This window comes from Dama dama, chromosome 9, assembly GCF_033118175.1.
Source record: "Dama dama isolate Ldn47 chromosome 9, ASM3311817v1, whole genome shotgun sequence".
Taxonomy (NCBI): Eukaryota; Metazoa; Chordata; class Mammalia; order Artiodactyla; family Cervidae; genus Dama; species Dama dama.
In genome coordinates this window covers 42,359,238-42,384,119 of record NC_083689.1, presented here as the reverse complement: position 1 = coordinate 42,384,119, position 24,882 = coordinate 42,359,238, and the positions used below count along the sequence as shown (strand labels likewise).

The window sequence follows — 24,882 nt, the reverse complement described above, 5'->3', positions numbered from 1 at the left end:
GCACTATTGGTGGGAATGTAAATTGATAGAGCCACTGTGGAAGATGGTATGGAGATTCCTTTAAAAACTAGGAATAAACCACCATATGACCCAGTAATCCCACTCCTAGGCATATACCCTGAGGAAATCAAAATTGAAAAAGACACAAGTATCCCATTGTTCATTGCAGCACTATTTACAATATCTAGAACATGGAAGCAACCCAGATGTCCTTCGACAGATGAGTAGATAAAGAAGTTGTGGTACATAAAGACAATGAAATATTACTCAGCCATAAAAAGGAACACATTTGAGTCAGTTCTGATAAGGTGGATGAACCTAGAACCTATTATATAGAGTGAAGTGAGTCAGAAAGAGAAAGATAAATATCATATTCTAACACATATATACGGAATCTAGAAGAATAGTACTGAAGAACTTATTTACAGGGCAGCAATGGAGAAACAGACATAGAGAACAGACTTATGGACCTGGGGAGAGGGTGAGATGTAGGGAAAGAGTAACATGGAAACTTACATTGCCATATGTAAAATAGATAGCCAACAGGAATTTGCTTCATGGCTCAGGAAACTCAAACGTGGGCTCTGTATCAACTAGAGGAGTGGGATGGGGAGGGAGACGGGAGGGAGGTTCAAAAGGGAGGGATATATGTATACCTATGGCTGATTCATCTTGAAGTTTGACAGAAAAAAACAAAATTCTGTAAAGCAATTATCCTTCAATAAAAAAACACAAATTAAAAAGAAAAAAAAAACAGAAAAAAATGCATCTTTTACAGGTAGCATATAGTTGAATATGACTTTTATATGTAGTCTGACATTCTTTGCTGTTTAGTTGAAATAAAGATTTCATTTACATTTTTTAAAAAAGAAAATAAAGAAAAATGATGTCAACGTACTGAGAATATCTATGAAGAAACAAAAAACAAAAAGAAACAGAGTGTCACTTCTTCCTCCCACCTCCAGCCTTAAGCAATCACTAATCCACTTTCTGTCTCTACAGATTTGCTCTATTTAGCATTTCATATAAATGGAATCATATAATATTGGATTATTTTTTTTTACTAGCTTCTTTCACTTAGCCTAATGTCTTCAAGGTTCATCCATACTGCAGTTTGTCCCTTTATGTCTTTTGTGAGTGAACAATATACAATGTACAGATATATCCCATTTTGTTTGCCCATTGTTTGAGCTGCTGTAGTCCACGTTTTGCTGGTTCCACTTTCACCTTCTCTGGACCAAGATCAATGTCTCCTGTTCTCTGTCTTAATCACTGCCATCCAGTCCTCTCAGATCTGCTTAAAATGCCAACTCTTCTCAGTGGGATCCTTGACAAAATACCTACTAGGGGCCCTTAAAGCTGGCGTCTGCTTTCACCTAGATGGCAACTCCCTGTGGTCATCTAGCTGACTGTCAAGTCGAACATGCTTTGTGGCATCAACAACTGTAAAATAAAATGTTAGAGTAGAAGGGCTTCCCTGGTGGCTCAGATTGTAAAACATCTGCCTGCAATGCAGGAGACCTGAATTCAATCCCTGAGTTGGGAGATACCCTGGAGGAGGGCATGGCAACCCATTCCAGTGTTCTTGCCTGGAGAATCCCCACGGACAGAGGATCCTGGTAGGCTACAGTCCATGAGTTCACAAAGAGTCAGACACAACTGAGCGACTAAGCACATCACATTCGAGTGGAAATCCTAGGGCAGATGGCACACGTGGTCTCCAGTGCTTCCTCTTTGTATAAGTTAAAGTATGCAGTGCCCTCTAGAACCTATCATTTCTCAGCTGTTTTAGTTTCACAGCTGCTGAGCCTCTATCTTATGTTTTAGGAGTTTCCCCACTTAATGGTCTTGGGAAAAAATAACACAGTCTTCCCAGAAAATAACAGATGCTTCCACTTGCAGCCTCCCCACTGCACTTCTGGAATCAGATATACTCACACAGAATCTGGATGTAGAAACAAGAAACTTGAAATCGAGCAACAGCTAATAGAATCTACCTCAGTGGGGCTCTGAGCTCAATTTTCTGTCCTCCTAAATGCTACAGGAGAGATTAAAAAAAAACAACAACAACCCTCTATTGCACACAGCTAAGAACCTGAAATAACAGAGCCTTGTGTTGGTGTTGGAAGGCGCAAATGACCCCGTGTAGGCATCCACTTTGCATTCATGCCTTGGTTTTAGATGATGGAGGATCTTTCCCAGACTCCCACATCATTGGTCACTGTCATTCTCAATGGCCTTCCGCACGTATTGAATCCCACAAGCTTAGTGAAAGTCGGATGCTACATCCACTCCCTAACCCCACATGGTTCAGTCCCTGCTGGTGGACATCAGTGTGGACACAACAAGGTGTTCAAATCTGGATGGTCCAGGCTTTCTCTGTCTGGTCAGGTGCTTGTATGTGAGCAGAGGTTGTTCAAATTCACTTCCTTTCATTGCTGTATCAGAATATACATTGCCAACATTGTGGCTATTACATTAAACTTTAAAAAAGTTTCCAATACAATACATGAAAAAGGACTCTCTGTTTTACTTCATATTTTTCTTCTCAGAAATGGATTTGGAAATTCTCTTATATTAAGAAAAGTATTTATTTCCTATGAACCTTTTGTTCTTGGCATTTGCCCATTTTGTCAATGGTTTGTTGTTTTTTTCCTTCAGTTGGTAAAGGTTCTTTAATACTAATAAATTAGCCTTTGTGATGTTGCCAACATTTTCCTCATTTATGTGAATGTGTGTGTTTTCTTTGTCTGTAGCTGTTGTTGCCATGAAGACTTTTATAAATAAAATCAAATGTATTGATTTTTGTTTCTTCTTGTTTTATGTTATGCTTTGAAAAGTCCACCTTTTCTCTGAGATTATATATAAAATATGTGTCCCTTGGTTGCCTCAAGGACATTTACATTTAAAAATGTAAGTTGTTTCAAGAGACCAGCTACATGGCTTCATTTTATGTAACACTTTATTTTTCTTTTCTAATTTAGCATACTATCTACACTCACTTTCTTATGAAAATTTCTCAAGCATTGATATAATATGAAATAGTTTTACAGTAAAAATTCATGTTATAGACTTTACTGTGTGTCCCCACACCCCTCCCCCACACATTATCTTTTGAAGACAAAATTCTTAAAACCTCATAATCTAACTAAAGTTGGAGCTGTGCCTTTAAAGGGGTAGAGAAGGTAAAAAGAAGCCATTAGAGTGGGCCCTAATCCAACCTGACTTGTCTCCTTGTTACAGGAGATGAGTACATACATGTCAAGAGACACCAGGGCCATGCAATCACAGAGGGATGACCATGTGATAAGGCAGCCAGAGGGAGGTCATCTGCAAGCCAACGAGAGAGGACTCAGGAGAAAACAACCTTGCTCGTACCTTAATCTAGCCTCCAGAGGTTTGAGAAAATCAATTACTGCTGTTTAAGCTACTCAGTCTCTGGTTCTTTGTTGTGGCAGCCCTAATGAAGTAATGCAGTTGGCTACCTGGATTCCATTGGTAACATTTTACTATACTGGCTTTTCCATCATTCTATCATCCACCATGTCTTCTTTTTTAATGTATTTTAACTAGATTGCAGACAGCATTAGATTTAATCTCTAAATCTTTTAGCACATGTATTAGAGTTCAATTGACTGAGAATGGAAGATCTTCCAAGGTGGCATTTTGGAAATAGCTAATAATTTGGTGCTGACAAGCTGGTTGCTGTCCACATGGACCTCTCTACAGGGTTGGTTGAATATCCTCAAGTTATAGCAGATTAATTCCTTTAGAGAAGGGTCAGTCTAAAAGACCAGTGAGGAAGCTTCAGGATGCTGTATGATGTAGCCTCATATGTCACACAGTCATTTCTGCAGCATTGTATTGATCACGTGTGTCACATCCAATGCAACATGGGAGAAGACCATACATGGCATGAATGCCAGGTGTCAAGGATCATTAATGACCATCCTGGAGGCTAGCAAACACACCCTTTTCTCCAGGCCACATCTCCACATCAGTAAAAAATTTCTTCTGTTCTTTTCCAGCTTGCTCCTGCAAGACTGGTGTGGTTGTAGCTGTTTAGGGCATCCAGAATTCCTGGCCAGGATTGCCACAACTTAGAAGGTCTCCTTTCCCCCTTTATTTTGCTCATCTCCCCTCTCTACCCTTCTCCACCTTGTTTCTGGCTCCAACCTTCCTTTTCCACAAATGCCTATTTGAGCAGAAGATGTTCTTAGGGACTGAAAATGCAGCAGATCAGAAGGGTTTACTGAGGCAGGAAATGCTGGGGGAGGGTTCATTTCCTGAGCTCCAGTGACTTCCTGGGGAATGGGAGCTTGAAGCATCTGCTGACTTGTCAAGACTGCTGTTGTCTTCCTTATTCTGAGCCTGGGGTCCTCTACATTTTACAGGGCAGGGAACAATTGGCTTGATGGGGCTTTATCTACTCACTTAAATTGAGGACAGACATATCCATATTGCAAGAGGAGGTTGAAGAGTTACCAGCTGGGGTTTAGCAGCTTTTTTGATAAAGGAGTTACCAAAGGGTCAGTCATCTCTTCTGTAGAGAAGGGCTTGATACACTTGCATCCTGGGCCTCATCCTCATTTATCTTGAAAGTTCTGCTTGCTGTTGCTTCTATTAACTCTTATTTTGTAAAAATGAGAAAGGAGGAGGTTTTCTGGGCATCTGTTTGACTCTTATGTTGGAGAACCTGGTGGGTTGCCTGTTGAGACTTTTGTGGGAGACTAGGAATATTCTTTGCTCAGGACACTCTAATATGTAGTCTTTGGAAGCCAAGGGAGGAAGCTGCAGTTTATGTTGGGTGAGAATGGTGTGGCATTTGTGGGATGTCCTTTCTTCCTAATTGTGCAGGGGTTTTTAAGTTGATCTCTGGTATTTCCATTTTGTCTATTCTTGGAGGCCTATAGGCAATTGTTTACTGGTTGTTCCAACATCTGATGGGACCAACAGTCTGGGATTCCTGTTTCCCTGGTACTGGACAATTCATTTCTGCCTGTTGCCCCCAGTTTTCAAGTGTTTTATAATTTTATACATGAAAAAGCTTATTGTAATGATAGAATTAGAATGGAATACAGAGGAAAAAAGAATACTCAATCTTAAGGTCAAAATATTGCAATCTACTACAAAAAGATTATGTAACTGCATACTTGTATTTGATTGAATTTATTTGAAAAAATTCCAAAAAAGTTGTTTTCTGAATTTGAATAATTAAAAATATATATATATTCATATACCTTCTCAAGGCTAAGCCATGAGTGAATATTTATTAGCATATAGCATTAGAGTTCACGTTTGTCTTTCTTCATTGAATATTCCATTTAGTGAGAAAATAATATAAATTAAATTGATAGTAATACACACACAACTTGTTTGAGACTCTCTTCCTTTCCTACTTCAGACTGGGAAGTTTTCAGACAAGCATGCCAGGCTTCCTTGTCCTTCACTTTCTCCGAGGGTATGCTCAAATTCTTTTCCATTGAGTTGGTGATGTTATCTAATCATCTCAATCTCTACCACCCCTTTCTCATTTTGCCTTCAATCTTTCCCAGTATCAGGGTATTTTCCAGTGAGTTGACTCTTCACTTCAGATAGTCAAAGTATTGGAGCTTCAGCTTCAGCATCAGTCTTTCAAACGGATATTTACAGCTGATTTCCTTTAGGATGACTGGTTTGATCTCCTTGCAGTCCAAGGGACTCTCAGGAGTATTCTCCAGCACCACAATTCAAAAGCATCAATTCTTCAATGCTCAGCCTTCTTTATGGTACAACTCTCATATCCTTACATGACTACTGGAAAAATCATAGCTTTGACTATACGGACCTTTGTCAGAAAAGTGATGTCCCTGACAAATGCTTAATATGCTTTCTAGGTTCATCGTAACTTTTCCTTCAAGGAGCAAGAGTCTTAATGTTGTGGCTGCAGTCACCATCTACAGTGACTTTGGAGCCCCACAAAATAAAATCTATCACTGTTTCCACTTTTTCCCCACAAATTTCCCATGAAGTGATGGAGCCAGATGTCATGATCTTAATTTTTTGAATGTTGAATTTTAAGCCAGTTTTTTTTTACTCATATCTTTCACCCTCATCAATAGGCTCTTTATTCCTCCTTGCTTTCTGCCATTAGAGTGGTACCATCTGCATATCTGAGGTTTTGATATTTCTCCCAGCAACCTTGATTCCATCTTGTGAGTTACCCAGCCTGACATTTTGCAGGATGTACCCTTCATATCAGTTTAAAGAGCAGGTAGACAATATACAGCCTTGACATACTCCTTACCCAATTTGGAACCAGTTCACTGTTTCACATCCATTTCTAACTATTGCTTCTTGACTTGCATACAAGTTTTCTCAGGAGATGAGAAAAATGGTCTAGTATTCCTATCTCCTTAAGAATTTTCCACAATTTGTTGTGTTCCACACAGTCAAAGATTTTAGCTTAGTTAATGAAACAGAAGTAGATGTTTTTTTTATCTTTCTCTTGCTTATTCTACTATCCAACAGATGTTGGCAATTTGATCCTTGGTTCCTCTGTATTTTCTAAATCCAGCTTGTACATCTGGAAGTTTTCAGTTCATGTACTGTGAAAACCTAGCTTGAAAGAATTTGAGCATTGCTTTGCTAGGATGTGAAATGAGCACAGTCGTATGGTAGTTTGAACATTCTTTGGCATTGCCTTTCTTTGAGATTGGAATGAAAACTGACTTTTTCCAGTTCTGTGGCCACTGCTAAATTTCCCAAATTTTCTGGCATATTGGGTGCAGCACTTTAACAGCATCAACGTTTAGGATTTTTCAATAGCTCTACTGGAATTCTATCACCTCCACTAGTTTTGTTCATAGTAAGATTTCCTCGTAATTCTTCCTAAGGCCCTCACACTCCTGGATGTCTGGCTCAAGGTGAGTGACCACACCATCATAGTTACCTGGACCTTTTTTATATAGTTCTTCTGTGTATTCTTGCCACCACTTCTTAATCTCTCCTGTTTCTGTTAGGTCCTTACTGTTTCTGTCCTTTATGGTGCCCATCTTTTTGTGAAAGTTCCCCTGGTATCTCTAATTTTCTTAAAGAGATCTCTAGTCTTTCCCCTTTTATTGTTCTCCTTTACTTCTTTGCATTGTTTACTTAAGAAGACTTTCTTATCTCTCCTTGCTATTCTCTAGAACTCTATACCCATTGGAGTACATCTTTCCCTTTCTCCTTTGCCTTTTGCTTCTCTTCTTTTCTCAGCTATTTGTAAGGCCTCCTCAGACAACCAGTTTGCCTTCTTATATTTATTTTTCTTGGGGATGGTTTTGGTCACCACCTCCCATACAATGTTATGAACCTCCATCCATAGTTCTTCAGGCACTCTATCAGATTTAATCCCTTGAATCGATTTGTCTCCTTCACTGTATAGTCATAAGAGATTTGGTTTAGGTCATACCTGAATGGCCTAGTGGTTTTCCCTACTTTCTTCCATTTAAGCCTGAATTTTGCAACAAGGATCTCATGATCTGAGCCAGAGTCAGCTCCAGAGCTTGTTTATGCTGACTGTATAGCACTTCATCTTCTGCTGCAAAGAGTAGAATCAATGTGATTTCAGTATTGACCATCTGGAGATGACCCTGTGTAGAATTGTCTCTCGTGTTGTTGGAAAATGGTGTTTGCTATGACGAGTGTGTTCTCTCAACAAAACTCTGATAACCATTCCCCTGCTTCATTTTGTACTCCAAGCCAAACTTGTCTGATGCTCCAGGTATCTCTTGACTTCCTACTTTTGCATTCTAATCTCCTATGATGAAAATGATGTCTTTTTTTTTTTTTTTTTGGTGTTAGTTCTAAAAGGTCTTGCAGGTCTTCATAGAACAATGCAACTTCAGTTTCTTCTGGATTAATGGTTGGAACATAGGCTTGGATTATTGTGATTTGGAATGGTTTGCCTTGGAAATGAACTGAGATCATGATGACATTTTTGAAGCTGTACCCAAGTAGTGCATTTCAGACTCTTTTGTTGTCTATGAGGGCTACTCCATTTCTTCTAAGGGATTCTTGCCCACAGTAGTAGATATAATGACATCTGAATTAAATTTGCCCTTTCCCATACATTTTAGTTCACTGATTTCTAAAATATATTAATATTTACTCTTGCTGTCTCTTGCTTGACCAAGTCCAATTTACCTTGATACATGGACCTAACATTCCAGGTTCCTATGCAATATTGTTCTTTACAACATCGAACTTTACTTTTACCACTAGACACATCCACAACTGAGTGTTTTTTTCTACTCTGATCCAGGCTGTTTATTTTTTCTGGAACTAATTCTCTGCCCCTCCCCAGTACCATATTGGATATCTACTGACCTGGGTGGCAATATGACCTTCCAGTGTCATATTGTTTTGCTTTTTTCATTCTATTCATGGTGTTCTTGGGGCGGTACTGAAGTGATTTTCCATTCCCTTCTGTAGTGGGCCACATTTTGTCAGAACTCTCCACCATGACCCATCTGTCTTGGGTCACCCCGCATGGAATGGTTCATAGCTTCATTGAGTTACACAAGGCTGTGATCCATGTGATCATTTTGGTTAACTTTCTGTGATTGTGCTTTTTATTCTGGAGGCTGTGGAATTATAGGACTTGCTTCTTCTGTCTGCCCTCTGATGGATAGGGATAAGAGGCTTGTGCAAGCTTCCTGATAGGAAGGATTGGTTGTGGGAAAAACTGGGTCTTGCTCTGGTGGGCAGGGCCATGCTCAGTAAATCTTTTATCCAATTATCTGCTGACTGATGGGACTGTGCTTCTTTCCTGTTAGTTGTTTGTTCTGAGGCAATCCAATCCTGGAGTCTACAGGCTCTATGGTAGGGCTACTGGCAACCTCCAAAAGGACTTATGCCAACAATCATCTCCCAGGGCTGCTGCTGGCAATGCCCCTGTCCCCGAGGCAGCCAATGCCATCCCATGCTTCTGTAGGAGACCCTCAAACACTCACAGGTAGGTCTTGCTCAGTCTTTTGTGGGGTGACTACTCCTTTCCCTTGGGTCCTGGTACACACAAGGTTTTGTTTGCGCCTTCTAAGAGTCTCTGTTTCCCCCAGTACTGTGGAAGTTCTATAATCAAATTCCACTGTCCAGCAAAGCTACCATATGATCCAGCAATACCTCTTCTGGGCACATACCCTGACAAAACCATAATTCAAAAAGATACATGTACCACACTTTTCGTTTCAGCACTAGTTACAATAACCAGATCCTGGAAGAAACCTAGATATCCATATCCATTGACAGATGAATATAAAGAAGTTGTAATATATATATGGATACATATGTGTATATGTATCCATATATATATACATATAAGTATACACACAATAGAATATTACTCAGCCATATAAAGGAACACATTTGAGTCAGTTCTAATGAGGTGGGTGAGCCTAGATACTGTTACACAGGGTGAAGTAAGTCTGTGAGTAGCCTTTTGTTGATGATTGGTTGCGTGTTCTTGTTTTGCTTGTTGTTTGACTGAGGCATCCAGTGCTGGGTGTTTCAGGCAGTTGGGTGGTGCTAGAACTTGGATTCAGGCTGAGGACTTCATGGGATTTGTCACTGATTAATACTCCCTAGTATCAGAAGTCCTAGGTGACTTAATATCCTGGACTCAGCACTCCCACCCCAGAGGCTCATGTCCAACTTCTGGTCAGGGAACCAAGATCCCACAAGCTGTTTTTTATGGCAATAAAGGGGGTTGAAGCAAAAAACACTCCCTCCCCCCACCCCACAAAAGAAACAAACAACAACAACAGAAATCAGAAATGAACCTAGACAAATGGTAAAAGCAAAATCAGAACAATAGAAACAAAAACAAAGGAATATACACATACAGAAATACAAACGAAACCAAAACAGACCGAAGGAAACAAAGTCCAAGAGAGTGACCTGGCAAAGAAAAGGAAACTAAAAAATTAGTGAACCAATTAAAAGAAAAATAAAAAGAAAATAAGACTAAAGTAGAATTCCATATAAGGAATAAAGCAAAGAAAACAAAAAAAATAAACACCCAAAAGCTCCACACCCTGTGCACGACACAACAGTAGCACCCTGCCTCCAATGCTACTTGGCTTTCCTCCAAAGGCACTCACCGCCATGGACTTCCTCCCTCCCATTCCCCTGGGCTGTCTCCTCACAGTCAACATTAGTTCTAGCCCTATGTTTGCACTCCAATCACCAAGCTCCAGCTACCAGCCACCATCCTTTCTGATGGACTCACATCCCTGTCCAGGGTACACAGTTTCAGTTTTTAACATTGAGTATAATGTTGGCTATGGTTTTATCATATATGGCTTTCATTATGTGAGGTGTTTTATACCTACTTTGTTGAGCATTTTCATTATAAATATTTAGTTTTTCAAAAGTTTTTCTGCATCTATTCAGATGATCCTATGATTTTTATTCTTCCCTTTGTTAACTAGAAGTATCACATTTTTCATTCTGTGGATATTTAACCATCCTTGTATCTCTGGGGTAAATCTCAGTTGGTCATGATGTACAATTCTTTTAACATGTTGTTGAATTTGTTTCACTAGTATTTTGTTGAGGATTTTTGCATTTATTTTCATTGGTACAATTTATCTGTCATTTCCTTTTTTGTGGTGTCCTTGTCTGGTTGAATAATGAAGTTATAAAATTCTTAGAAATAAATGAATTAAAAATGATATGCAAACCTGAATTTTCACTCAGATCTAAAACTACCTACACCTGACTTGCACAGGTCCACAGCCTTGCTACTCATAAAAGGGTCCACAGGTTAAGACCTGTATCATCAACATCACCCAGAAGATTCTTTTGATTTTCAGAATAAGTGGGCCTTCCAGGTCCTGATGATTCAGAACCTGCATTACAACTACAACCATGGGTGTTACCTATGCATGTTGAAATTGAACAAATTCTGGTTTTCTCACCTTCTCATGTTGACAGTTGGGACTAGATAGTTATTTGTATTAGGTATTGTTGGTGTTCAGCAGCATTCCTTCAAACACTGATGAATATCCCCAGGGGCAATATAATCTCTGATTGAGAACATTGGCCTGCAGTTTGGGCTTCCCATGTGATGCTAGTGGTAAAGAACCTGCCTGCCAATGCAGGGGACAAAAGAGACGTGGGTTCAATCCCTGAGTCAGGAAGATCCCCTGGAGAAGGGCATGGCAACTCACTCCAGTAGTCTTGCTTGAAGAATCCTAGGGATAGAGGAGCCTGGGGGCTAAAGTCCTTAGGGTCGCAAAGAGTTGGACACAACTGATGCAACTTAGCACGTACACACGGCCTACAGCTTGAAAAATGGAAGTATCCAGACAGAATTCCAATTAAGGCCGTTTCCTTTCTCAGTTTGAACCTTTAGGTGGATCATTAAATTCCCTTAGACACATTATTGCAATGTGGGACAGTGTTCATAACGTTATATTACTACTTCATAGGATAAACTTTTCTAAAAGTTATGTCAGGCAATGCCTGTAAGACACAACTCTCAGGTTAAATAGCATTAAAATGTCTGCATATATTTTTATAATTAAGAAATATCTTATAGTGAGTGACTAAATGATGGCTCTTAACTTGTGATTTGGTATGAAATCCCTAGTTTTTTGAACAAATGTGTTAGGAAGCCATTGAATGTGATGCCAAGATTAAATATCAGATGAACACAGTTCTCCCTCTTGTTGAAAAGGGAAAAACAATTTTCTGAAGCTAAAAAGACTGTGTACCAACCACTAATTAGTCTTTAACGGACCTAAGAGACTTAGTCCTGATAGGTTCCTTAGTCTCATTCTTTGGAGAAAATATTACTTAAGGGTTGAGATAAGGTGTTCATGGTTAGATCTGAAAAAAAAGACAACCTGTAATAAAAACTAGATTCACTTGGCCTCTAACCTGACCTCTTGGGATCAGAGAGTCATTTGTAAAAAGTTGCCTTTTGGTTTTTCCAGAGGCCCAGAGGGAAAACAGGTACTTAGAAGTTGTAGTAACTGGAAGAAAATGTGCTTAATGAGCAGGCATAGAGAGTTATTAATGTCTCTTTTGTTGCATTCCCTTAGTGTTTGCATCCCTAAGCTGGAGAAGACATGATATTTGTTTCCTAAGTCTGGATCAGGATTCGGTGCTTTAGTACTCTGCAGTCTTGTCTGGTGACAGAGCTTCAGTCTTCATCATCAACAATCCAAGAATTAATTCAACTTTCACAAGCAACCTGCCTCTCAGAAACCCCATCTAGGTAAGTCTGAGAACACAGGAAATGCTCCATAAAAGATTCAGAGAAAAGGAAACTTGAGAACTTTTATCTAAAGTCGAATGAGAGCCTAATCAGCCTAGCCCAGAGATGAGATATTACTGTTTTTGTATTCATGATTAACTAATCATATGTGATTGATTTGTTTAATTTGTTAATAAGGATGCGTCTGTTTGACTCTACAATGCAAGCTGACAAGGGATGGGAACGGAGGTCCAATTCGATGACATTGTAAATAAGTGAGATAAAATAGTTCCAGTAAAATTAAAACATATATGAGTTCTACTGTTCAGAGAAGGAGGAAAGTGTAATATATGTAGGAGACTATGCAGCAAATTATGACTATTATTTTTTAGTTTCTAAGTTGGGGTGTATTTAAGCATGTTCTGTATTCACTTAAAAGATCCAGACCAAAAGAGGTAGATATTACTGCAACAGCAGTTTATGAGAATCTGTTTCAGAGTATCTTCTCTCATGCTGTGTATTCATATGAAAAGACATATTTAATAAGTCTGAGGAGCAATATTAAATACTTTTCCTTTGCAGTAATTTCATTACTAGCAAGTCTGCATTTTGGAGAAGGGGTTGTTACTACATATTTACATTCTCTATTGCAAATGGAATGTGAAAGACATTTGCCCAGTTTATATACAAGGGTCTGAGCTTTTAAATACTGGTTTTTATTCCACATCTAAAGAAAAAAAATATTTTCCACTAACTTTGCTGTTTGACATCAATTCTTATATATATACACGTGTATTGGGGGTAATGTGTGAAAATATATGTATTTTGTTTAATTAGCTCTATTAGTCAATCATGTCATATTCTCCCTTATTACATCTCATACAGGGAAACTTTTTCTATATCCTCTGTTGTAATAACAACCTTTATATATGTTACATTCTTATTTCACATTGGTTTTTCCATATTAGTAGCTTTTTTACTTTCGTGATTAGATGATTTCACGGTAGCAATTATCTTCTCCCCTCTTGTGGAAGACATTCTTTTGCATTCAGATAACTACTGCTTTTTTTTCATAAGCATGTTGGAATTACTTATCTTTTCACTGATAGGAAGTATAACTTTAGATACTGTTTCTTCTGCTTTTCAAAAATTGTATATATATTTTTCTTATTTTCAGGTCTTTGCCATTATAATCTTTAATTAGATATCCATAAGACGTGATTAAAATTTTATTTTATACATCTTATTCCATAAGTCAATCTTAAGATTTTTATTAAATATCATTCACCACTAGTCTTTTCCTGGTTGTATTTTCCTTGCAATTGTTTTTATTTTATGGATTTTTATTTCTTTAATATTTTTTCTGTATAAATGCACCCACTTTGAAAACACAAAATGGAACAAAATATGAAGTCCCTGTTCCTTTGGATCTTAAATCATAATGGAAAAGGCCTATTACAATAATCTAAATGAATGAATGTGATAGACTTTCCCCAGAGATAAATCATGTTTAAAAAGATAGCTTTTCATGGTCTGTGTAGGAGGTGCATGATATAGAGAGGCCTCTGCATGTTGGACAAGGAACAGAACCAGATCTAGAGTTTACACATCAGAAATAGCAAGAGATCAAAGCCAAATTTCAGTAATAATACAGAAAATAATGTCACAAGGAAAAATGAAAGAAGGGTCAGCACATCTGCTATTGCACAATACTTTTAAAAATCTGTGGTCAAATAAGCATGGATAGATACAGGAATCACAGTTAGATCAGGAGAATGAGGCAGATCCCATGGTGAGGCAACTGAAGCAATAAAAGTTCAGACTGTTGTGTCTTGAGAGTGAGGTGATTTCAGTACCCACATGGCTACCTGTTCTTTCTGCAACCAGGCTCCTCCATCAGGCTTTTCATTCATGCGGCTTCCTCCTCATTAGCAGGACTTCCCTTTTAAGCTATTCTTGCCTTTACTGCAGTGGGTTCTAGATGTTTTTGACTATGTATCAAACCCATGCCTTTATATTGTGATTCAGAATGCGTGTGTGCTAAGTCACTTCAGTCGTGTCCAACTCTTTGCTACCTATGGACCATAGCCCACCAGGCTCCTCTATCCAGGGGATTCTCCAGGCAAGAATACTGGGGTGAGTTGCCATGCCCTTCTCCAGGGAATCTTCTCAACCCAAGGATCAAACCAGTGTCTCTTACATCTCCTGTATTGGAAGGCAGGTTCTTTACCACTGGACTTCCCAAGTGAGCACTACCTGGAAAGCCCATGATCCAGGATGCACGTTCACAAAAACATTGAAGAACATACATGTACACTCACACACAACTGAACAACGCACCATGAAACAATTTTGCATGGAGCTTTACTATGTCTTCCTTGATAGCTCAGTTGGTAAAGAGTCTGCCTGCAATGCAGGAAACCAGGTTGAATCCCGGGGAAGGGAAGATCCCCTGGAGAAGGAAATGGCAACTGACTCCAGTATTCTTGCCCAGAGAATTCCACAGACAGAGGAGCCTAGTGGGCTGCAGTTCATGGGGTTACAAAAAGTTGGACACAACTGAATAACTAACGCATTCACTTACTATGTTTAATGTTTACTGAATTTTTTACTCCATTCTATTGAATTCTTAGAAATCAGAGTCTGAAACCCTAATAGGTCTCAATGTTAGAATGTGGAAAACATCTCTTTGATGTATTCTGTACTCCTATGTTAGTACATTTGGCTCTCTGTATCTTTGGGTTCTACATCTGTGGATTCATCCAACTACAGATTAGAAATAGCCCAAAAACATCCAGAGAGTTCCAAAAAGTAAATATGAATTTGAGATACACCACTATGATTAACTTTGCTGTTCACTACATCCCAATGAACTATTTTATACAGCTGGAAGTTTGTACTTTTTAACTCCCTTACCCATTTTGCTCCTCAATCTTCTCTGGAGACCACCAATATTTTTTCTGTTTCTATCATTATGTTTTCTGTTTGTTTGGTCTGGGATTTTGTTGTTATTTTAAGATTCCACATGTAAATGATATAATGCAGTGTCTGTCTTTCTCTGTCTGACCTTTTCATTGAACATAAAACAGTCAAGGTCCATCCATGCTATCACAAAAAGCAATGTTTCATTACTTTTTATGGCCAAATTAAAAAGGCATACCTTCTTTATTCATTCATCCATTGATGAGAATTGTATTAAATCATAATGTTGTTTTGGGTAACAAACATTTTAATAATATTCATTATTTCAATTATAAGCAGGGTATGTCTTTCCATTTATTTGTGTCTTCTTCAATTTCTTTCATCAATGTCTTATACTTTTCAGAGTACAGGTCTTATGGCTCTCCAGTTAAATTTATTCTTAGGTTTTTTTTTTTTTTGATACAACTGTGAAAGGGATTATTTCTTAATTTCTATTTTGATAGTTTGTGATCAATGTATAGAAATGCAGCAGGTTTGTAACTGATTTTCTCTTCTGCATTTTGTTGAATTCATTTATGTTTAACAGTTTTTGGTGGCACCTAGAATTTTATAAACATAAAGTTATTTCATCTATAAATGGTTACAATTTTATGTCTTCTTTCCAATTTAAAGGCATTTTATCTATTCCTTGCACTATTTCTTTGGTTGGAACTTCAAATACTATTTTGAATAAAAACAGCAAAAGGAAAGACAATATATAGGTTTGAAAAATTATAAAACTTAAATATAAGGGGTTAGTATAAAAATGTGTAAAGAACTCATATAACCCAATAGATAAAAAATAATAACTCGGGCTTCCAGTTCAAGATGGTGGAGTAGAAGGACATGTGCTCATCTCCTCCGTCAAGAACATCAAAATCACAACTAGCTCTTGAACAACCATCAACAGGAGGATGCTCGGACCTACCAAAAAAGATACCCCACATCCAAAGACAAAGAAGAAACCATAGTGAGATGGTAGGAGGGGCACAATCACGATAAAATCAAATTCCATACCCACCAGGTATACTGGAGAACAATAGTACCAAAGAAGTTCTCCCACTGTTGTGAAGGTTCTGAACCCCATGTCAAGCTTCCAGCCTGGGGATCCAACAAGGGGACTGGGACTTCCCAGAAAATCTGACCTTGCAGGCCAGTGGGATTTGATTACATGACTTCCACAGGACTGGGGGAAACAGAGACTCCAGTCTTGGAGGGCACAAATAAAACCTTGCATGCAGCAAGACTTAGAGGAAAGGAGCAGTGACTCCACAGGAGACTGAACCAAAACTATCTGCTGGGGTTGGAGGGTCTCCTGTGGAGGTGTGGTTCAGCAGGGGCTTACCGCAGGGATGCGGGCATGCGCAGCAGAAGTCTGGGAAGGTCCCCCCTGATGTAAACCATAGAGCCCATAGACCTGAGGACTGGGTAACCCCAGGTCAAAAAGGTACCAGGGAGGGTGTACAACCCCACCCATCAGCAGATGATTGGATGAAAGTTTTACTGAACAAGGCCCTGCCCACCAGAGCAAGACCCAGTCTTTCCCACCACCAGTCCCTCCCATCAGGAAACTTACACAAGCTTCTTAACCTCCTCCACAGAGGGCAGACAGAAGAAGCAAGAAAAAGCACAGTCCCACAGCAATTAAAACAAAAACCACATTGCAGAAAGTTATATCCCAGATGAAGGGAAAAGATAAAATCCCAGAAAAACAACTAAATGAAGTGGAGATAGGCAACCTTCCAGTAAAAGAATTCAGAATAATGATAATGAAGATGATTCAAGATATCAGAAAAAGAATGGAGGCAAATATTGAGAAGATGCAAGAAATGTTTACCAAAGACCTAGAAGAACTAAAGAACAAACAAACAGAGATGAATAATACACTAGAAGGAATCAATAGCAGAATAACTGAGTCAGAAGAATGGATCAATGACATGGAGTACAGAATGGTGGAAATCACTGCCTCAGAACAGAATATAGAAAAAAGAATGAAAGGAAATAAAGACAGCCTAAGAGATTTTTGAGACAACATTAAATGCACCAACATTCACATTATCAGTTTCCCAGAGGAGATGACAGAAAGAAAGGACCTGAGAAAATATTTGAAGAGATAGTAGCTGAAAACTTCCTGAACATGGGAAATGAAAGAGTCTACCAAGTCCAGGAAGCGCAGAGAGTCCCAGGAAGGATAAACCCAAGGAGGAACAACCTGAGACACACTGTAATCAAACTGGACAAAATTAAAGACAGAGATAAAATATTAAAAACACAAGGGAAAAATGACAAATAACATACAAGGGAACGTCCATCAGGCTATCAGAGCATTTCTCAACAGAAACTCTACAAGCCAGAAGGGAATGGCATGATATATTTAAAGTGATGAAAGGGAAGAACCTACAACCAAGAATACTCTACACAGCAAGACTCTCCTTCAGATTTCATGGAGAAATCAAAAAGTTTGCAGAAGAGCAAAAGCTAAGAGAATTCTGTACCAGCAAACCAACTTTACAACAAATACTAAAAGAACTTCTCTGGGCAGGAAACAAGAGGAGGAAAAGACCTACCTACAGAAATAAACCAAAACAATTAAGAAAATGGTAATAGGATCATACATATTGATAATTACCTTAAATGGTAATTGGGTCAAAACAACCAAAAGATATAGACTGGCTGAGCAGATGAAAACGTGCATTTATGCACTTCCACTTACCTCATCACTCTGCTTGACTCCCCAAATTGTATGTAATTATTTTATATTGTTTTATGTTGTTAGGTTAATCATGTTCCTATTATGGCTTGCAATTGTAATTATCTTTTATTTTTTGTGAGGCTATTGATTGTGAAAACTGAGGAGCATCTTTCTTTATTATGATTGCATAACTATTATTCATTTAATATCATTGTATCATGATTTGTCAACAGAAAAATAACAGAATTCTTTATCACCAAAGCTACCATTTAACAGAAAAACCTGTAATCACTTTTTAAAATCCATATGTATATCAGAAATATCTTGGAAGTTTTTGAAAAATACCAATTCCCAGGGTATTGCTTTTTTTCTCCATATCTCCATATATATTTCTAATTAGCAATCATGTTTAAAAATAGCTGGACTATATGAGGATCTTTTACTTTTATCTAGTTTGTTTCCCTTTTTCTATTTCATATTCAGTGCTCCCATTTAATTTATGTTTTCCAATTTCTCCATCTCTTTGTTTTTATTTTTTTAGGTTCTTTCTCAAGACTTTATCAAGCATAATAGAAAAGGTTTTATATACATATATATATAATACATATAATATACATTTTTTAGAAAACATGAATTTTTGCTTAACTAAAATATTGATGACATTTTGATTCCACTTGTTTGACTTAGTATGAATAGAATGCTAGATTTCTAATTTAAAAAAATATACAATAAACAACAAAGGTTTACTGTATAGCACAGGGAACTATAGTCCCTATCTTGTAATACCCTATAATGGAAAACAATTTCAAAAATAATATATGTGTATATGTATAACAAAGTCACACACACACACAAAAAACCTCTACTTTTTGAAATTAAGTAACGTTTGTCTTTTTGCCGGTTTTTCTAAATGTCCTGTGGGCATCTAATAACAATGTATGAGACACAAAATTTTAAAAATATTTGTATAGGATACAAGATAAATAGAAATAAAAATCTATTGTATTTAAATTATTAATGACATCATTCAAGATGCTCCTGTTCTTATTTTTTCTGTACTTGATAAAATATTCTCAGAGAAATGTGAATATGTCTCACTATGATTATATTTTTTTTTCTTTTCCCTTGCATTTCTTCTAATTTTTGCTTTATTTATCTTTGTTTCTTTGTTGTTAGGTGTCTAATGGTTTATGATGTCTATCTTCTTTGTGAATTTTACCTTTTATCACTAAAAATATTCATCTTTGTTTCATTTTAAAATGAATAAATAAATTTAATTTTTAAATGTTATGAGGAATGGAGATACATTTTTGATGGAAAAATAGGACAAAATTTTGCCATGAAGTAAAACTGGTTATTTGAGAATGGGAAAAAGGAAAACCAGGACAAAATTATAGAGGAATTTGGATAGGAAATCTTGGGGGAAAGTGTATGCTTTTTCAAATTGACTAAGATTAAAGTATACTTAGTTTTAAAATGTTGATAATCATAAGGTTTAATATCAAAGGTAAACTGATGCAATATTAGAATTTTATTTTCTCTGTTGGAAGAGCAAGTTTTGTTGGATTTTTTAATCTGTTCTTAACAAGAAACTGTAAACAAAAGTACTTTTTTTTGTTTTTTGCCTTTTAAGTGATGTCAAAAAACAAAAAATTCTGTGTTTTAGCAAAACAAAACTCAATTTTAAAATGGGCAAAGGACTTGATTAGACATTTTTCCAAGGAAGATATATGAAACTCCAAAAAGTACATGAAAAAATGTTCAACATCACTAGTTATTAGGGAAATTAAAACTCAGAGATAGCACCTCACATTTTTTTGAATGGTCATCTTCAAGAAAGTATAGTTTAAAAATGTGAGCTTGTGCGTGGATTAAAGGGAACCCTTGTGCACCTTTAGTGAGACTGTAAATTCTAACAAGCACGATACTGTGGGAAACAGTGTGGAGGACCCTCAAAATACTAAAAGTAGAAATAATATATGATCCAGCAGCTCTAATCCTGGGAAAATATCTAAGGAAACAAAAACACTCTCCTAAAATAAATATGCACCCTTATGTTCATGGCAACATTATTCACAATAGCCAAGACATGGAAAACAACCTGAGTGTCTATGGATGGATGAATGGATAAAGAGTTTGAGATGCATGTATACAGTGGAATACCACTTAGTCATAAAAAACTAAGAAATTTGATGATTTATGGCAGCATGACTGGACCACAAAGTTATTATACTAAGTGAAAGAATTCAAACAGAGAAGACAAATACTGTATGATATTATACATGGAAGTGTAAAAAATTGAAAAAAACATAGAAAAGAAAATAGACTTTTGGATATCAGAAATAGAGGGTTGAGGCTGGGGAAAATGAAAAGGTTGTCAAAAGACACAAACTTCCAGATATGAGAAGTTATTGGCAGGTGGATTTTTTACCACTGAACAAGGGAAATCCCAGTTCACAATACATGTAAACTAAATCTTCATGTTGTGCACCTTAAACTTATTCAGTGATGCATGTCAATTATTTTTCAATGAAACTAGAAAAAATGAACAGTTCTTACCATGAATTTTTTAAGTGTTGAGAGTAGACACCCTTGCTTTTCTTGTTCTTGATCATCATAAAAGAAAATCTTTGTTTTTCTTCATTGAATATGGCATTAGCTGTGGGATTATGATATATGGCCTGTATTATGTTGAGGTTTGTTCTTTCTTTACCCAATTTGTTAAGAGTTTTTATAATAAAGGATGTTGAATTTTGTCAAATGCTCTTTCTGCATCAATTGATATGAACATAATGATTTTTAATCTTCACTTTATTAATGTAGTTTATCACATTGATTGAGTCAGATATTGAAACATGCTTGCATCCTTGGAATAAGTCCCATTTGATTGTGATATATGGTCCTTTTTATGTGTTCTTGAATTAAGTTTGATAATATTATATTGAGTTTTTTTGCATCTATCTTGATCAGGGATATTGGTCTGTAATTTTCTTTTCTTGTGGATCTCTTGTCTGGTTTTGGTATTAGGAAAAGTTGGCTTCATCAAGTAAGTTTAGAAGAGTTTTTTCCTCACCTATTTTTGAATACTCGGTGAAGATTAGTATTAATTCTTTTTAATATGTGATAGAATTCACCAGTAAAGCCATCTTTTCCTGAGAAAATTTTTTGTTGGGAGATTATTTCTCACTGATTCAATCTCCTTATTAGTAATTGAACTATTTCTCACTGATTCAATCTCCTTAGGAGTAACTGATCTCTTCAGATTTTTCCTTTCATAATGATTTAGTTTTGGTAAATTATATTTTTCTAAAAATTTATCTGCTTTTCTCTAGATTGTCCAGTTCGTTCACATATAATTGTTCATAAAGGTCTTTTATAATTCTTTGTATTTCTCTGGTATCAGTTATAATATCTCTTATTTCTGATTTTATTTATTTGAGTCCTAGGCATTCCCTCTGCCAAGCACACACAGACACACACACACATAAATTTTCATCTCCCTCCCTCCCTTACTTGAAGTCACTTTTCAAATATCATCTTGTTTTCAGGTCTTGCATAAATACCCATAAAAATTAACTGTACTATTCACTCACTCATGTTCACGTGCTTTCCCTTTCTTCATAACACCCATCCCATCTGAAATGGTATATACTTTTCTTATTTGCTTACCACCACCAGGTGGCTCAGGCTTCCCAGGTGGCTCAAATAGTAAAGAATCTGCCTGCAATGTAGGAGACCTGGGTTCGATTCCTGAGTAGGGAAAATCCCTTGAAGAAGGGCATGGCAACCCACTCCAGTATTCTTGCCTGGAGAATTCCAAGGACAGAGGAGCCTGGTGGGCTACAGTCCACACGGTCACAAGAGTCAGACAGAACTGAGCACACACACAACTTTATCATTTGTTTAAACAATTTTTGTCCATTTTTCTCCATCATTGAAATGTAGGGATTTTTGCCTTTCAGCACACTAAGCTATTGCCTAGACAATAAGTTAAACATGGTCAGATCTCAGTTTACATCCCTGAAATGCATGAAGAATTTCTCATTAAAACTACAGAATACATGACCTCTTAGGGGTGAAATGGAGGAACACAAAGTCAATGTCCAAGATGGCAGAGAAAATGCAATAAAAAAAGCAGATCCATATGCAAAATATTAAAACAATTTTCTTGACTACAAAACAACTGTAGCATTTTAATTGTGTATGGAATACTGTCAGTCAGTCAGTTCAGTTGCTCAGTTGTGTCTGACACTTAGTGACCCCATAGGCTGCAGCACGCCAGGCCTCCCTGTCCATCACCAACTCCTGGAGCTTACTCAAACTCATGTCCATTGAGTTGGTAATGCCATCCAACCGTCTCATCCTCTGTCGGCCCCTTCTTCTCTGGCCTTCAATCTTTCCCAACATCAGAGTCTTTTCTAATGAGTCAGCTCTTCACATGATGTGGCCAAAGTATCAGAGTTTCAGCTTCAGCATCAGTCCTTCCAATGAATATTCAGGACTGATTTCCTTTGGGATGGACTGGTTGGATCTCCTTGCAGTCCAAGGGACTCTCAAGAGTCTTCTCCAACACCACAGTTCAAAAGCATCAATTCTTTGGTGCTCAGCTTTCTTTATAGTCCAGTTCTCAAATCCATACATGACTACTGAAAGAATCATAGCTTTGACTAGATGGACCTTTGTTGGCAAAGTAATGTCTCTGCTTTTTAATATGATGTCTAGGTGGGTCATAACTTTTCTTTCAGGGAGCAAGTGTCTTTTAATTTCATGGTTGCAGTCACCATCTGCAGTGATTTTGGAGCCCCCCCCAAAAAAGCTTGTCACTGTTTCCATTGTTTCCTCACCTATTTGCCATGAAGTGATGGGACCGGATGCTACGATCTTAGTTTTGAATATTGGGTTTTAGACCAACTTTTCCCACTCTCCTCTTTCACTTTCATCAAGAGGCTTTAGTTCCTCTTCACTTTCTGCCATGAGGGTGGTGTCATCTGCATATCTGAGGTTATTGATATTTCTCCCAGCAATCTTGATTCTAGCTTGTGCCTCTTCCAGCCTGGCATTTCACATGATGTACTCTGCATGGAATTTAAATAAGCAGGGTGACAATATACAGCCTTGACATACTCCTTTCCCAATTTGGAACCAGTCTGTTGTTCCATGTCCAGTTCTAACTGTTGCTTCTTGGCCTGCATACAGATTTCTCAGGAGGCAGGTCAGGTGGTCTGGTATTCCCATCTCTTTCAGAATTTTCCACAGTTTTCTGTGATCCACAGTCAAAGGCTTTGGTGTAGTCAATAAAGCAGAAATAGATGTTTTTCTGTAATTCTCTTACTTTTTCTATGATCCAACAGATGTTGGCAACTTGATCTCTGGTTCCTCTGCCCTTTCTAAATCCAGCTTGAATATCTGGAAGTTCATGGTTCACGTACTGTTGAAGCCTGGCTTGGAGAATTTTGAGCATTACTTTACTAGCATGTGAGATGAGTGCAATTTTGTGGTAGTTTGGACATTCTTTGGGATTGACTTTCTTTGGGATTGGAATGAAAACTGACCTTTTCCAGTCCTGTGGCCACTGCTGAGTTTTCCAAGTTTGCTGGCATATTGAGTGCAGCACTTTCACAGCATTATCTTTTAGGATTTGAAATAGCTCAACTAGAATTCCATCACCTCCACTAGCTTTATTCGTAGTGATGCTTCCTAAAGCCCACTTGACTTTGCATTCCACAATGTCTGGCTCTAGGTGAGTGATCACACCATCGTGGTTATCTGGTTCACGAAGATCTTTTTTTGCATAGATACAAGTAATTTATGTAATACAAGTTTGTGTGAATATTAGTAATATTGTTTCCTTCTTTCCTAGAAGTTGCTTCAACCACATGGAACCACGTAATGATACACAAATTTCAGAATTTCTCCTTCTGGGATTTTCAGAGGAACCAGAACTGCAGCCCCTCATATTTGGGCTTTTCCTCTCCATGTACCTGATCACTCTGTTTGGAAACCTGCTCATCATCCTGCTTGTCAGCTCAGACTCCCACCTCCACACCCCCATGTACTTCTTCCTCTCCAATCTGTCTTTTGTAGACATCTGCTTCACCTCCACCACCATCCCAAAGATGCTGTGGAACATCAAAACTCAGAGCAAAGTTATAACCTATGAAGGTTGCATCACACAAATTTATTTTTTCATACTCTCTGCAGTATTGGACATCTTTCTCTTGACTGTAATGGCCTATGACCGGTTTGTGGCCATCTGCCACCCCCTGTATTACACAGTCATTATGAACCCCCGGCTCTGTGTACTGCTGGTTGTGGTGTCCTGGATAGTGTGTATATTGAATTCCTTGTTACAAAGTTTAATGTTATTGAGGCTTTCCTTTTGCACAGATGTGAAAGTCCCCCACTTTTTTTGTGACCTCAGTCAAATGATCCAACTTGCCTGCTCTGACACATTTCTTAATAACATGGTGATGTATTTTGCAAGTGTCCTGTGGGGTGGTGGTCCCCTGGCTGGTATCATTTACTCTTACTCTAAGATAGTTTCCTCTATACATAAAGTCTCATCATCTCAAGGGAAGTATAAAGCATTTACTACATGTGCATCTCACCTCTTAATTGTCTCCTTATTTTTTTGTACAAGCCTAGGAGTGTACCTTAGCTCTGCTGCTACCCACGGCTCACAGTCAAGTACAACAGCCTCCGTGATGTACACTGCAGTCACACCCATGCTGAACCCCTTCATCTATAGTCTGAGGAACAAAGACATAAAGGGTGCTATGAAGAGATTCTTTGTGATGGAAAGTCTTAAAAGGCCAATTCTGGGTCTGGAGAGGTGCCCATGGCTTAAGGGATCAAAGCTTCAGTCAGTAGTTGTGATTCTTTAACCAGATTGTGAAAGTAGATCTTCCTTTTATTAATTTTCTGGAATTTTCATTTTTTCAGCTATTCTATGTAATTTAGTTAGTCATTTTATTAAACTACCTTCTCTCTCAGATATTCAACAGCT

At 37.7% G+C, this 24,882-nt stretch overlaps 1 protein-coding gene across 1 annotated transcript; it reads left to right on the top strand.

Moving 5' to 3' along the window:
- Nucleotides 1–12,072: 12,072 nt before the first annotated feature.
- On the top strand, nt 12,073–24,825 carry LOC133061336 (olfactory receptor 7A17-like). The gene is made up of 2 exons (XM_061149344.1): nt 12,073–12,244; nt 23,737–24,825. Exon 2 carries the CDS (start codon nt 23,753–23,755, stop codon nt 24,758–24,760), a length of 1,008 nt encoding a protein of 335 aa, XP_061005327.1. The 5' UTR covers nt 12,073–12,244; nt 23,737–23,752; the 3' UTR covers nt 24,761–24,825.
- Nucleotides 24,826–24,882: the final 57 nt, after the last annotated feature.

Bases quoted from the DNA above. Each gene is read 5' to 3' on its own strand.
- LOC133061336 (XM_061149344.1), top strand. From the start codon at position 23,753: ATGGAACCACGTAATGATACACAAATTTCAGAATTTCTCCTTCTGGGA.